General features: G+C 33.9%; 1 protein-coding gene across 20 annotated transcripts in view; it reads right to left on the bottom strand.

Moving 5' to 3' along the window:
- Positions 1-16768, bottom strand: part of LOC109447661 (disintegrin and metalloproteinase domain-containing protein 10) — a 240849-nt gene that overhangs the window by 204055 nt on the left and 20026 nt on the right. For 7 of the 20 annotated variants that reach the window (XM_019732220.2, XM_074327659.1, XM_074327663.1 and 4 more), the window contains 14 exons: positions 14370-14397; positions 12589-13057; positions 11943-11992; positions 9646-9764; positions 7656-7805; positions 7312-7415; positions 7044-7210; positions 6480-6565; positions 6128-6291; positions 3648-3828; positions 2804-2928; positions 1795-1962; positions 935-1249; positions 685-826 (listed from right to left, as the gene is read on the bottom strand). In XM_019732220.2, coding sequence (XP_019587779.2) covers positions 685-826; positions 935-1249; positions 1795-1962; positions 2804-2928; positions 3648-3828; positions 6128-6291; positions 6480-6565; positions 7044-7210; positions 7312-7415; positions 7656-7805; positions 9646-9764; positions 11943-11992; positions 12589-13057; positions 14370-14397 — 2268 coding nt within the window. The remainder of the gene's footprint in view (positions 1-684; positions 827-934; positions 1250-1794; positions 1963-2803; positions 2929-3647; positions 3829-6127; positions 6292-6479; positions 6566-7043; positions 7211-7311; positions 7416-7655; positions 7806-9645; positions 9765-11942; positions 11993-12588; positions 13058-14369; positions 14398-16768) is intronic. The other 13 variants (XM_019732223.2, XM_074327660.1, XM_074327667.1 and 10 more) reach the window with 5 other exon arrangements.

The following is a 16768-nucleotide window of genomic DNA, read 5'->3' as shown; positions in this document are numbered from 1 at the left end:
AGGCTGAAGGATGGATACACACACACTTCAGAATTCTTCTGTATCTAATTTAAGATGACATTCTGTATGTGCTACTTTCAACTCATATGCCAGTATTTCATTGATAAAATGCTTTCAAAATTAGGTAAAAGGTTCTTTGCTTATTATAGTTACTTAAGAGATGAAGGTACTTTGCTTTGTCCAGGTTCATTAACTTATAAAATATTCATTAACGTATAAAATATCACAAGTAAAAAGCAATTTAAAAATACAAAATATTCCACTCATCTACCCTTAGAAATAAAAGAACAAAAAAGAGATAAAGAATTATTTCAGTTCTATAGTTTAAGCTACTTAAGGAGAGTACTTTAAAGAAAAAAGGAAAAAGTGAAAGGGAAACCCAAGTAGGGGCCAAACATTTCCCATTTGGTTTGAAAGCCTAAATTATTTAAAAAGAAACAAAACAGAAGTCATTAGGAAGACTCATCTACCAAATATAACAATTCTCAAATTGTTAGTAATTTCACTTTTTGGACCACTGACGTTCAAATGATGTTTACAGACAGTGAAATATGAGAAATATTATCATCTTTTACAGGAAACTAGTCTACTAATCATTCTAATCTAAGTAATCTAGGCCACATCAAAATAAGTCCTCTGAATTTTTTTTTAAAGAGTTGAGAGTAAACCTTCATAAGCATTTACCTGTGATCCACTTCCCCGGTCTGTGATGACTCTGTCTCCTTCTCTGCTTCCATAGCTTGAAGCGTTACTGCGACTCCCAGGGGGCGCCCCTCTTACACTGTGTCCTGACACTTCTCTCCCGGATCGTTCAGGCCTTTCAACTCTAAAAATTAAACCCCAAAACATGTACAATCAAGGTTCTGTTGTAACTTTTCTTAAAACCCAAATGCATTATAAACCACTAGCCAAGCATTAGAAACTACACAAACACCTTGTTTCCCGCTTGTCACTGGACATGCCTCCTTCACTTTTCCAGGTGGTTGGTCTAGATGGATTGGGCCCTGCTTCTCGAGGATGTCTCGGGTGAGTGATATCAGGTCTGTCATGAATGATCACAGTTCTCCTCTCATCTCGCTCCCCTCGTACTTCTCGCCTGTCTGTTTCTCTAAGTTCATTTCTTGGTGGTGGAGGCTCATTTCTTCTGGAATCACTGAAATTTTTGGGGTACCTTTCAAAACCTGGATCTTCTCTTCGTGTAGTCGGACGTGTTTTTTTCCCTTCACTTTGACCAACAAAGCGTTCTCGCCTATTGATTATCCAAAACAAAGAACATAGGTCCTGAGAAGTACTTATTTGGCCTTCTTCTTCTTAACTTTATTTGTATAACCTACAATTACACCTTCTGTAAAAATTAACTTAAGGCAAAGCCACCAAAAAAGCCACAATTATTGATTACGGTAACTCATATTCTTTTAAATTGAGCTAAGTGTCTGGCATGAAGTTTGGGTTTTTTTGGCATCCAGGAGGCATTACATCCAAAGCTCAGGTCACTACCAACCTGAAGGATATTTGACTGCTCTGAACTGAGGCACATCCAAAGCTAACAGTACTCCCACTTAGTTCAAAAAAATAAAGCCAACCTACTTAACCTTGTTATTGTGGCCTAGTGAACTAATTCTGAATACTGAATAATATTCCCATTCATGAAAATAAAAACCAAGCATACAATTTTTTCTGAATACTCAGTTTTGACATGTACTGCTTAATTAAGATTTTAACGAGAATCAAATTATCACTATCAAGGCTCATATACCAAACACAAACACAAGAATTTTCAATGTATCTATTTACCTTTCAAAAGATGAAGACTGTACTGAACTCTCGGGAAACCTGCCCCTCTCTCGGTGATCAAAGTCATTAAATCTGTTCTGTTGCCGAGAGTAGTCAGATCCATGGCTGAATCGTGCATCTGTATCTAGAGACAACTTTTTACTCTCGTTCCAGTAAGGATCATCTCGCCTTGAAGAGAAACATTTGCTCATTTATATAAATTAGTGTTACAATAATCAAACACCACTTAGCAGGAGCCACATGCTAGGAACTGTAGATACAGAGAGCTAACTAATAAACTCAAGACACAAAACATTCTGTTACAAGGACAAGCAAGCAACTAATTTTTAAATTACATCAAGTCATACAGTGTTAGAGGAATGTCATAGGAGAAAATAGTTGAAAAATTATCCATTTGAAAATTATTAGATGGAAAAGACCAGTAAGAGAAAATACTTGGTACCATTTTATAGTAAAATTCTAACCAGCAGTATACAACCTTTTCAGTTACATTTAACTTTGGAAAGGTTAGAGAGGTAAGTCCCATGCACAATTCATTCATTCCATCTATTTCTCAACACAATCAACTGAATCTCATAGAATTTATATTAAGAAAATTAGTATGTTTTTGAAGTCTAATGCAAAGCATGAACTCAAACACACAACAGAATCTATATTTAAGTCTTCCTAAGTTTATGACTTCCATTTTTGTACTATCTGTATTACCCTGTAAAAATTCTGAAAATGGGCCTGAGTTTGAGAACCACCATCACTGAAGCTTACTATGACCATGTATTTCCAGTCATAATGGAAAAGCATCTGGCACTAGAAAGAAAAAACAGAAAGAACAGACTCTTCCTACTTGACCACGCACTGGGTCCACTCCTGTACTGCAATCATTCTCATCCCTGTTGATCATGACCTCTTGGTCCAGTGATGGTTGCCTGTACTTGCTAGTTCTCCGGTTAGTTTTGGCTTAAAAGGAATACGATAGCAAGTGTAACTGTAAAAGAAGAAAGCAAGCAACTACCTATGATCTACATCACGTGGGCGTTTCAAAGAATTCCTTTTTTCTTGTTCATAACGAAGCTGCTGCTGTTGCCTTCTCAGTTCCTCTCGTTCTCGAGCAATACGTTCAGCTTCCTTACGACGTTCCTTCAGACAACACAGAAGGAAGAACCAACCAATGCAAAATGAAAACATATGGTAAGTATATATACAGCGTTGTTTTAATCCTGTCATTAAGAAACCTCATAGACAAGCAACTGATAAAATATACTTGGGACAAATACATTAAAAAAATTTGACTCTAAGAATCAGTAATCTAGGCTATGGCTATTGTTCTCCAACATTAAAAGTAATAGATTGGGTGGTGAAAGTAATTGGGAAGGTCAGATTTAATCATCTGATTGAAACAAAGGCACCTACAGGGAATTAGAAATAAGTTCTTAACACGTATGGGCACTAAGTGCCTTAAAACCCTGGATGCAATTCTGCAGAGAGGCATTATTTCCTTCCAGCCTGGGAGATCATTCCCACAACAATAAATAAGGAAATACTCATTATTTTCTAAGATTGGGATAGTGACAGAGCCTGGATTACAACTACTCTGGACTCATAGTCCTATGCTCAGACTATTAGGCTGCCATGACACTGCAGAGTTTGAGTTTTCACCTATTGGCTACAACAAAATCACTAGTAAATGTATTTTTAACTAGCATCTAATTCATTGTTATCTTTCAGGGACACTTAATGAATGCTCAGCAGCTGAACTCATTCTATAGAAGCTTTACAAAAGTAAAGCAAATTTTAGGGCAATAATCACAATGTTTAAAAAAGGTGTTATTTAAGATGAAAAGATTTTCTGACTGCACCTGTTCAATACGAATGCGTTCCCTTTCCAAGCGTTCGCGTTCCATTCTCTCTCTCTCTAGTTTTTGCCTCTCAATTTCTAGGCGCTCTCTCTCTCTCTGTAAGCGTTCCCGTTCTTCCAGTTCACGAATTATTCTAATGCGTTCTCGCTCTCGACGCTCTCTTTCTGCAATCTCTCTTCGTCTAACAAAAATCAGTATTTAGAAATATTTAAATTATGCTAGCACTGTGTGAAAGAGAATAGCTTTTGAATTTGAACTTTTTCTTGAGGTTGGCGATTTTAAACTTCAACTTAATCTAAGTAGTTTTAATATAATTGGAAGGAGAACTCAAAACTTTAAACAGACTCCAACACTCATTTACTGAGACTGTCAACTGAATTTTATAAAGTAGTTGCCTCTTAAATGATTCCTGTTTAAATAAAAATCCCGCTATAATAATAGCCCATTAATTGACATTTTTAAAAGGATATTCTACAAAAAAAATGAATTTACCAAACTACAACTTCTATTTGCTTTTGATAGAAAAATTTTTATCATCTAGTATATATTCTATCTCCTTAAACAAGGTATACCTTATTTTGATGACCTGGGATCATACCCATCAACATGAATTATAGCAAATGCTATTATAATAAAATGGTGGCCCTAAAGAGCTTTTTGGAGTGTTCACTGGCCCATAATAGATGGCTCCATGTAATATGCATTTTTGAGTCAGGGGGCAGTTCAAATGTTTGCTGAACTGAACTAAGTTATTGTATTGGACTTTTCATAGTTTTGTCATTTCCTCACTCTAAGGAACTCAGTATACTTTGCTTATCAGCATGTCTTCCTCTAGCAACCCAGTGATTCTCAATGGATCATTACTGCCCCCATGGAAATCTGAGTGACATTTTTAATTATCACAATGACATTTACTGAGTGGGGACCAAGGATTCTTAAATATTTTATGATGCAAAGGATAGTCCTGCATAACAAAAAACTGTCCGACACTCCTAAAATCTTTCAAACGACATAATAGACATTTATGTCATTACGACAAAACAAAATCACCTAAAAAAAGTTTGAGCCTAGAACTTAACTCATTTTTAATTAACGCTAGGTTGCTTTTATATACACTACAATTTCTAGGTGTGCAACTCTCTGCAAATAAAGGGAAAATTATACTTTCTTGAGAACTTCACCAAGAGTTGTTCACCATTTCAGAAATCATATCATAATGTCAACACTACTCCTGGTTTTTGACTCACCAATACGACACACCAATATCAGTCGTTATCTGTTGCTGTCACATTCTAAAAGAGGGGTACAAACATCTGACTATTTCATTAGGACTTCTGGTGATTCATGCCGAAACATTTATGTCTAGAATATATGCTTCATTATAAATTACTTTCTCCTTTAAATCAGAGGTAAGGCATTATATTGATTTTTTGAAAATTATCTGTACAGACAGGTATATTATATATCGATTTCATTTCAGAATAAACAGGGTACTGTAACTTTTTTTTAAAAGGGGTGTGGGTCTGATAGTTTTGAGAATAGTTTTAGTAGCTACCGCTCTCATCTTCTCTCAAATTACTGTCATCTAAATAGGAAGCTCAGCACATAGGGACTTCAACCAAAAAAAAAAGGAAAATGGATTCTGAGTAATGCAAGGATTATTTCCTTTTAATAAAGTGTGTGACAATCATAGTATTATTTAAGTTACTAAAAGTATCTCTAATAGTTCCTAACACTCTTGTGAATGAATAGGTGAAAGCCTGTTACGTCTCGGTTAGCTAGGTTAATATTTGGAAATTTATATCATAAAACACTTTCACAAGAGTTTTTTAAGTGGCATCCAAAAAATTGACATACCGAAAGCAACTGTCACTCATGGTAACCAGCTGAGATACTGCTACTAAAAATAGAAATGTTTTGTTTTGTTCTGTTTCTTTTAAAGAGAATTCTTGCTTTGGGATAGAGCTTGAACAAAAGAAGGTTCATAGGGCAAATCTTCTTTCCCTTAGGCTCTAATCCAAAGTACAGTGAATTTTTCTTACAATGTCAACATACTCTTTGAACACTGTAGCTTACACTGAGACTTATCTTACCTGAAAAATCAATTTAAATCATGTATTTTATGGCAGCAGCTTTGGAGAGGAAAGAGCATTGGACTTGGAGTCAGAAGACTTGGGTCTGAGTCCCGACTCTGCCACTTACTAGCAATGTGGCATTGGAAGAGTCATTTAGCCTCTCTGGGCCTCTATTTTTTTCAATTATATAATGGGCAAAATTAACCTTATACAACTGTTGAGATTGAGATAATAGATGGAAAGATACTTTGTACATTGTAAAATGCTATGCAAAGTTAAGAAATATTTAGGTTTCACTGCATTTCTTGAATGTGGCAAATAGCTTTCTGTGGGAACACAATTTCAAGTGTTAAATATGTACCTATAGTTAAAGATAGGTATAGGTACAAAATAGGCTTTTTCTACCTTCGAAGTTCCACTGCTTGTCGCAATCTTTCAAAACGAACTAAATGTTCTCTCAGTCTTTGTTCCTTCATCTTTTCAAAAGGCAAAATGTCCTTCCTTCTGTAGTCTTTGTCCCTTTTTTTATCTAGGCTAGCTCTCTCTTTTTCCTTGCTTCTTCCATGAATCTGTAGGAAAAGTGTAAGAGGACCAGATGTTAAAATAATTTGGGGTTTTATTTTTCAAGTTCAGCTGTTCATTTAAAAAGCTTAAATGAGTAATGACATCCCCCTTTTCTTAGATTTTCTAGCATGGACGTATGCAAAAGTAGTTACAGAGATACTGAGTTATCTTCTTTTGGAAACAGGAGACTTACCTTCTCATATCTTCCTCTTCTTGATGGCCTACAATGGTCTCCTTTAGTTTGGTCTAGTATTACCATATGTCCAGGACTCTTTGAACCTAAGAGAAAAAAAATTAGATAAACAAATGTCCAAAAAATTATTTCATCAAAAAAGAAAGTATGATGTAAAAATGCTGAATTCCTAGACAGCCAGACATTCACAAACCAATACATGAAATAACCTACTTGTTTTATGAAAACATAAATGCAAAGTTTTTAGAAATAGCTCAGTCTCCTAACAAGTATTTTCAGTGATACCAAAAGATCCTACTTCAACTACACAGCTATAAGTCAATGATCTTTTTTTTAAGTCAGCCCAGATTTAATAGTAAAGGGACTTAGTGGGAAGAATACATTTGTTTTCCAAGAGTAGAAAAGACAATTAGTTCTATTAGACCTCCTTTTCTAAAACAGTAACATCTAACAACAAATTTTAAATATTGTTCTGGTTTGTAATCTCAAGTTTTCTGTTCCACTATAAAAATTAAGTTGTAGAATGAATTAGAAAGGGAGTGAGAAGAAAGATACATAGCATACTTATTCGCTTCTTTTCTTCACTTTTTTTAATCAATTCTGAAGTTTGGCCACTTGATCCATTATCATTCTTCTCATCTTTACCTTCTATTTTCTTAGTATCCTTGCTTTCTTTTTTTTCAGATTTCTCAGACGACCTTTTCTCTTCTTTTTTGAGAGAGGCTTGTGTCCTAACCATACCACGCCACACAAGAAAACAATAGAATGAGAACTATGTCATCAGTGTACCAAAAACGTCTATGTACTTATCAAAAAAAAAAAAAATCCTTACTTGCTACTTCTATCACTCAAATTCTTTTTGTCTCCAGAACTTCTTGAACTACTCTTTTCATCATTTTCTTTCTTCAAGTCTTTCTTAGAAGGATCACCTTTAACCTGAAAGGTTTAAAAAGAAAAAATATCTTTATGTTTTAAAATTAAATTTTAATTTTTTAGGATTATAAAAAATATGTTGATGGTAGAAAATTTGAAAAACACAGGAGTAAAAAAAATTAAAATGAATATATAAAATTAAAATCACTACTAATTCTACTCCCTACCAGTGTAACATCTTTAAAATAAGAATTACTAGCCCTCAAAGTAACCTACCTTTTATAAACAGTTAGGCAAGCTTACTTTTTCAACAGAAATCAGTTGTCCATGCAGCTCAGTACGATGAAGATGTGCAATACATCTGGACACCTCTGTGCTGGAAGACATAGTTACTATGCCATAGCACTTTGCCCCAGGACTTCGAGCATTTGTAACTACCTTTGCACTCAGAACCTGTAAAATAAGATTATACTTAGAATGTTTTAGAACTTCACAACTACATACATTTCTAAGTAGATGAAACTTCAGAACTGAGATTATTCCAATTAAAGGACATAGTCACAATACATAAATTCAAGATAAAGGATAAATTTAGGATATGTAGTATTATTCTGTGTCACATGCTTGTGATCACCATCTACCTTGTCTATAAATACTTAGTAAATATTCAAGGGAACAATTTGAAATGTCAAAAAGTAACTTAAGCTACTTTTAGTTTTTCTTTTTCTTTTTTTAAATACATAGTCAAACACAATTAGTCACGTCAATGAAGTCATGGCACACTTAATGAAAGCAAAAAACTAATGTTCTCAATTAGATTTAAGCCAAAATTTCCTTGTTACAGTCCCACCCTGATTCTCTTAATAGAGAAAAAAAAAGTTGTCCAGGAAATTTCTAAATGAGTGTAAACACTGTTCTTTGAGTCACAATAAGCTTTCAAAAATAAAGAATCAGCCATATGTGAAAAGGCAGCCTTAAAATTACATCCTAAAAAATATACTTTAAAAAGACACACTTCCTTCTAGGTGCTTTTAAAATGTATACCAGTATAAAAGTGACAATTTCAGTTCTACAAAATGAATAGTTAAGAGAGATATGGCAGGGATGGGTGAATGAGAAGAAAAGTTACAGAGAACAATCTAGTACTGTGTTCAGTGCTGTGAACACAGACATAATGACAGGAAGAGGTAAACGGGATTTCGGAAGTTGTATGGTGTAGGTGGCTGGAAACTACTATCATATTCTATCTCAATTCTGAGAAAGGCTAACTTGCCCCAACAGCAGTTTTATCAAATGCATGGTATCCATCAGTCCTAATAAATGCCAACATTAAAATACTGTTTTAATATCTCTAACAATAAATTATTGAAAATAGAACAAAAAGTATACCACAGCTGTCCATGGGACTACAATTCTCAGTGTTCTGTATCTGACACCTATAAGATTATCTCCTTAATGCTCAGCCAACTCTCTAAATTAAATTAGAAAAAAAAAAAACCTCTTGAAATCAATAGATTTTCGTAATATTCATTAATAGCTAGTTACCAATACTGGTCATTTAATAAATATTTGAAAGTCTACCATGCACATACAAAGTATAGTAAATAAGGTCCCTGTTATCCAGCTTATACTGGAATAGGTTAACTGCTGTATTTTTAAATGTAGGGGTTACAGATTATTGCAACTCAACAACTATTAATTGAATATTCTTTATTCACCATTTTTCTCTTCCGCTAGTTCTCCCTTGTATGTCAGAGAAACTTTTCCTAATAATTAAACTACAGTAAAGCCTCCCCTTTTGCTCACTGAGTACCCTGTGCTCTTCCCTCATAGCACGTATCACAACTTCTGATTAAGTGTATTTTTACCAGTTTTACATTTTTCTCCAGCACTGTACTGGAATCTGTATTATGACAGGGACCACATAAGTTTTGTGTTCTTTTTTCCAATTCTATATCCCATTGCCTAATATTATATTAGTCTACCTATGTTTTCCAGATGACCAGGTCAGCCTCAGCAATTCTAAGCTCCTAGAAAAATAATGATGAATGGGGATGAATAAAACTCAGTCCTTGGCTTAAATGGGCTCAAAATATGAGCTTTTAATACAAAGATCCTCAGGGCTCAGAGTGAGATTATATGATGAAACTCACCATTATCACAGAACTCAATAATTATGCCTATAACAGTCCTAAGAGAAATAAGAAATTAGAAGAGTTTATATAATACTGTTAAATACAATCCCTGTTTCAAATGGAGATATTAGAAAGATAACAAGATAAAAAGAATGTACCTTTCCATATTTGCCAAAGAGGTTCTTCAAATCAGCAGCTTTGGTATTAGAAGAAAGTCCACTAACCCAGATATTTTTAGTTGAGCTTCCACTGCTACCAGTAGTACTACTTGTACTTCCTAGAATAGATTTAATACCAGACATTTAGGTCTCAATTGGATTTTTTTTTAGAAAATTACTAGGACCACAGTCTTTCAAAATTATAAAACCCTCTCATTTAATTTTGATAGTATGATCTTACTAACTCAAAACCCTATGAATTTACTATTATTAAAATCACATACAATAACAAGCAATACAACTGTAATGAGGAAACAAGTCTGAACATTGTATACTTCCTACTACATGAGTTTTAAGTGGGTAAAAAAATCAATTACATGTCTTGGACTTTTGCTATTAAGTTTAATAATTTATACTCTACCACTGCACTGAATACTGGCACCCAGGAAGCAGTCATCTAGGAATGTACAGACTGCTTAACTACCTGTATTTCTGTGGGCTTTAGATCCTGAGCAACTGGGAGTGTAAGAGGGAAAAGTCAATGCAAGGGATAAACTGCTTTCAAGAATTTAAATGTTTAATAACAAAGACTAACCAAGCAGCTCATTTTCATTCTCTACTAGAGAAAGAAGAGAAAATGGGAATTATATGCAGCTGGATAACTCTGGATTTAATAAAAAACAATCTTCTAAAACAAATTAATCATAAGAATAAGATGAGACCTTAAAATTCTTTAGAACAGGTAAATGGCTGAATTATTTCTGTATTATTTCCATATACAAATTACAGTTTCACACATACAGATGTCATTTCTTAGAATACAGGCCTAGTCAGTCACCCTCCAGTGCTTTTCTTCAAATGTGCTATTATAAAAGGGGAATTTTCATTCATTTGACTTATTTAAAAAACCACTCTTACCCACTGTAAGAGAAACAGTATATAAGCAATTAAAAGTAACAGTTTTTATAATGTCAAGTTATTGTGTGTAGAAAGAATAAAATTTTCAATGGTTTTAAAAACTACATGCCACAAGTTTTAGTTCCTGTCAGTGTAAGCTTTTGAGAAGACAACACATATCTGACTCAAGTATTTTAAATATTAATGGTTTCTAGTAATAGAAACCATTTCTATTCTCAAGGAACACATTTATCAACAAGATCTGTTTTATCTTATGAAATGTTAACCAGAAGTTTGTGTATCTTTTTTGTTACCAGCAACATTTGGGCCCAGATACTTCTCTAATTACAAATAAAAAAATTTCTAATAATGGGAGAAAGTTAACATTTAACCAAGACTACTTCTGAATGTAAAGGATAACATTTAGTAAGTTTATTACATCTTACCTATTAACTGAAATTATAAGGGATGTGGGTATTATAATTCATTGTAAATTAGTAAATCAATCACCGAAATTTCCAACAATGAAAACATGCCAACAAAATACACTAAATAAGCCATAGTCGACATATAACACTCTTTTTTTTTAGGCACTGGGAGGCATTTTAGGACTTTGTATTATCTGAAATGTATTTCTCTTAAAATGCTTTTTTAGAAAATTAAAAATATTTTTCAAGTAGGCAGCATATGTGTAAGATGAAACTACAGTGCATGGCCGTGAGATAACCAGAGAGTTCCCAATAACAGAAAGCAATCAATATTAAGCCTATAAGGTTATAAGAATTTGAAATAAAACTATTTTCCTATATAAGACTCCCATCAACCCAAAATAAATTAATTAGGAAGTAAATTCTGAAGAATTAAAATATACTGTATACTGGCTATGTTAATAGAAGTGTGCCCTAATTTAAAGAAGGAAAAAAGTAAAATCAAATATTAGAGACTGATTTACTTTTAAATATTATACTCCACAAATATATACAAATATAATTTATAGCACACTTCCTACTAGATAGAACAGGGAAACGGTTGTGGTGGAGTACAGGGGTTAAAAATGACCGCAACTAACGGTAAAATACACTTGAAATTATAACATAAGGAAATGAAATACCCATATTAATATTCAATACAGTTGCTTAGAACACATTAAAAACACATACCAAATTGATTTTTAGCATACTCAAACTAGTTTACAAATTAACTAATTACAGAGTAATGCTTCAATCACACCAAGAGTTTGCTGTAATCTAACTAACTTTATAGTTTACACACAGGCACAATACAAAATTTTTAGTATGTCATTTTTAAGGACTAAATGTCAAAGGAAACCCCATGCAATTATTCCTTTTTAATGAAAATATGCAATTTACCACTGAAATAAATAGGAAAAAATACATTACCTTTGTCATCTTTGGATGATGTCTTGCTGTCTTTAGATTCCTTTGAAGAGCTAAAGAAGCAAATCACCAGAAGAAAATTGAAAACAAAAACCCAAAAATCGAACAACTTGACATTGACTATATTTCAAACTAGTGCTATTCATACAAATTGACAATTCCAAAGGCCTAGGTTAGGTTATTCGAACAAATGATTCCCTTAGGATTCTTGCACTGAGTTTCCCCAAGATGCCTGAAGATCTAGATTTTCTGACAATTCTATTCAGTGGATATATGGCCATCTTCTCCAGATTTCAGGACTGGGACTTGACTTCATTTTGTGTTGTTAGGACTGATAGTTGTTCATTAACCATCATCACAAGGATTTTTAAAAATAAAACAAAAAAATTGTCAATTTGAAAAAAAAAAAAAAACAACCAAAAAAAACAAATATATGCTGACAATTCGACAATGCAATCAGTAGAACACACTGCATATTACGAAGATCTTGAAATTTTTTTAAAAGTAACTTATGACGGTCAAGAATATTATAGGCAGGATCATAAGTACTAATTACTGTACATGGTCTTGAAGCCACCCCCTTAATGTAGAGTGATCTTATTGAATGCTGGAATTCAGTATCGTAAAGAACTGACATAGAAAAACAAACCTCTTTGCTTGACCAGAGGCCCCAGTAGACGAGGGCCCTTTCTTCAAAGTATCCTTTTCTTTGTCTCCAGATTCTGCTTTCTTAGAACTTTCTCTGGCTTCCTTCTCGACAGGATCACCCTTCATGCAGTCTTCCTTCTTACCATCTTTATGGTTCGCATTCATCTCATAATCCTTGCTTTCCTTCTCCGGGCTCTGTGCAATGGCGTCCTGCCCATCTTTTGGCTTACTTGCTTCAGAATCTGTAATTTTCACATTTTTACCTGTTTCTAGGAGGTCATCACCATCAAAATCCAGAGTGATGGCATCTTCAGCCTGGATTGTGACCGAGATGTTGTCATCCTCAGCTTCTTTCACAGTCGCATTAGCTTCCATCTCTTCCTGAGCTGTGTGATCAGCCTCAGCTAGGCTCCCTTCTGAAGGAAGAGGTTTAGATACTTCTTGTGTACCATCACCAGAACCTGCTATATCTAAGAGGATTTAACAGGAATAAATATGGCAAAACAAGAAGTTTAAACAATTTCATATTCATAAGCTAGAATAGGACCTAGAAAATATAAAGCCAGTTATTAGCACTGATGGAAGGTTAGGGGAAAAAACACAAGGGTATTAACTAACATAAACAATCCTTTACCCAGGATCACTTATTCTTCATGGAAAAAAATGATCTCTACATACAGATACCAAGCAACAAAAGTGAGGAAATGGTTCCATCCTGAGGATACCAGCTCTTCGTTTCTGGTTATATGGAAGATATTTTTTCCTCCATGAAATAGTGACGAATGTGAAGATTTGTTATTCAATGTTCGAATCATCTTGGGATTAAGCCCTTGTGACCGTCAGAACTCCCATGGTGACATCTTGCAAGGTCACAGTCTGAGGATATCAGTCTTCAAAGTATTTCAGGGCCCATCTTTTTCACTCTTCTTATTCAATTCTTGGGTAGTCCAGAATCATACAGAAAACTGCTACAGAAGGCTCCAAAGATAGCTTGCTCCATTATGTTCAGGAAATTGGTTATTTCCAGTCTTCATCCTGGTCCAGTCAGTCCCGCAATTACCATTTTCAAAGATGTCTTGCATTCCCCCAAAATAGATAGGCTTCACGCATGTGAGATTTTCAGTCAGCTTTACTTCACCATTGCTTCTAGGCTTTTTATTCTGTCTTGTTTAGAACCCTGCTCCATGTCCTTGCCAGTCCAAGGTAAGATCCTTTGACTTCTGTCCAAGAACTCTTCCATGGTCTCGTAATGACCACATGTATTGCTACTGATGTCCCTGTAATTGTATTGGATGAGACAGCTCTCCTAAGCCACTAAAACTGTCAGAAGATTGTAGGAAAGTTTGTTTAAGCAGCGAATAAAAAGTCAGTCTCCTGGTCACCCACCATTTTTGGGACTATTTGCAAAATTAACTATCCATTTACATGCTACAACTCCAATAAGTACAGATGAGTTACTGCAGTGCCAGTTTTATGGATGTAACCAACTTACCGTATGCTAGAAGTTAATTCTTTAAAAAAATTAAAACTGGATTAAATAAATGGCATCGTCCACTACAGTAACTGATATGTACTGTTAAGTTTGAACATATCTTAAGCGTTAAAAATAAAATTAAAACCAATTGAAAAATAAAATCAAGATGCTAAATTCACTAAATTGATAAATTTGAAAATAAACTTATTTCAAAATAAGGTTTCAAGAAACGAATGCTTTATTTTCACGTAATTTACCATTTTTCTAAATGTGAGCAATTTTTAAACTCTACTCAGCATCACACATACCTTTCTCATTTTCTTCTTCCTCACCATCCTGAAATTCAAAGAATAATCAAATGTAAAATGAATGCACTTAAAATTGGATTTTAGTAATAGTACAAAACTCAAGTCAATTTAAATTGGTCTATAATTTAATATTAACTAGGATTATCTATTACAAACAAATGTATGATATTCCAATCAAAATCAGAGCCTATTTCGAGAAATGTGGCACATGCCTGATATATATGACTTTAGACAAGAAACAGGCAAATCCATCAATGATTAGACCAAGAATGAACTGTATTATTTATATTCAGTATTCAAAGCTAGTTTATATAACCTGAATATTACTCATATCTGAGCTGCCAATAAAAAGAATGACCTTATTATTTTATGTGACTCAGTTCACTCTTGAAGCATACTATTCAAAATAGTACCAGAAAATATAACCTTAAGACATACACGTTCATGAGCTTAAATGCGTATTAATAGACAAAACAAACAAACAAAAAACACACTCCCTGTTTAGGCATCTCAGAAAAAGGATGGCTACAAAAGTAGTAGTTAGTTTCAAATTACTCATTCCTTCTTAACTGCTAAAAATGAATTCATAGTTGTCATACAGACACTGGTGGCCAGCCACTTTAAAAATCGTATTTGTGCTATAGATAAATCAAAACAAATAACATACATTTTCAAAGACTGATTTTAATGTTAAAATATGTGATATCTTCACCTAATCTAAAATTAAGCATGTGGTAGCTTGAAAACAGGAATAACACAAAGGGAAAACCTCATTTACATCAAGCAAATACTGCAAAAATTCCTGAAGTGATCACACAAAGGTAAAACCAATATTGTCCCTATAATGCATAGAAGTAATATGCATCATAACCCTAGTGATGAAAAAAAATAAGGGATGTTTTAATTGATACCTTTTAAAATAAAACCTGAGTTGAAGTAGGTCATCTTCAGTCAAGGTGGTGTGAAGTTACCAGGTACAAGACTTACAGTAGTGATTCTCAAACTTTGAGCCTGTATCAGAATTCCCTGGAGGGCTTGTTTAAAACACAGATTGCTGAGTACAACCCCAGACTTTCTGATTCAGGTCTCCAGTGGGGCTTGAGAATTTACATCCCTAACAAGTTTCCAGGTGACACTGACACCATTGGTCCAGGGACTACACTTGAACCACTCACATGCTTTAGAGCAGGGTGTCCAAACTTTTTCAATGTTTTTCACCAAGGGCCATATGTGGTAAAATACACAAACAGCCGGGCCACTCACTCGAGGTGAAGTACGTATTGCCACACCTGGTTTATTTCAGTAAACTAAATATATTTTTGGAATTTGCTGTGGACCAATTAACAATGGATCATGGGCCGCAGTTGGCTGGCGGGCCGCAGTTTGGACACCCCTGCTTTACAGTGACAGCCTAGCAGTCAAAATTTAACTGCAACAAAACTTTAAATGGCATATTTATCTTATAATACAATTTTAGATTCATATAAATGCTTGATTCCTTAAAAATATTCAATATTTTACCATATGCTCAAAATTACGTTTAGGTAACTACCATATTTTTATGAAATCATGTTAAAATAATTTTTTGACTTTAAGTTAATCTATAAGTACCCCAATTAAGGAATAACCAATTATTTTACACACTAAAGTAATGTGAGGGAAACTAAAACACTGAACTAACCCACAAGCGTAGAAAGTAAAACAGTCCAAAGTCAGTTGATTATTGATAACAATGTGAATCCTAATTATTACATAAGTCCCTTATATTGCACTCTAGTAATCTCTTAATTACTATACTATATTGTTGTACTCAAAGAAATTGTACTGAAATTTAGTTTTAATCTGCAACATCTGGAAAGGAAAAGAAAAATGCTTTAACTTGGGTGGAGAGGTGGGCAGTGGCAGCAAAGGAAGGATGTTATGCTGGAACTATGATAAATCTTTTTCTTATAAACTCTCTGAGTTTAATAATTTATCTTGGAGGAATAAGTAAACTGGAATACCTTAACTTTTACTCAAATGCAGAACAAATGAACTTAAGGAATGTAACTTGCCTCTTCTTTATCTATCTACCTATGATGCCAATAGCACACTACTTCCAAATTAATCTTTTAGAGATGCAATATTGATAGGTTCACAAAAAAATAGCCAAATTATTTGCTATTCTAAAAAGTAAACATTTTAAAATACTGTGATATAAGAAAACACAATCCTTTCTGCTATAGCTCCTACCAATTAGAAATGTTACATTGAGCTGCTAAAATAACTAGTAAGGTGTGCCTTACTTTGCTGAAGAGTTTTCAGATATTTATCCTAATTATTCAACATGTTTTCTGAAAGGTTTCATAACCTTAGTTTCTTAAAAGAGCGGTAACACTGCCTTATTACATATACTAAAA

This window comes from Rhinolophus sinicus, linkage group LG03 (assembly GCF_036562045.2).
Source record: "Rhinolophus sinicus isolate RSC01 linkage group LG03, ASM3656204v1, whole genome shotgun sequence".
NCBI classification, from domain to species: Eukaryota; Metazoa; Chordata; class Mammalia; order Chiroptera; family Rhinolophidae; genus Rhinolophus; species Rhinolophus sinicus.
This window is presented reverse-complemented; position numbering and strand designations above follow the sequence as displayed.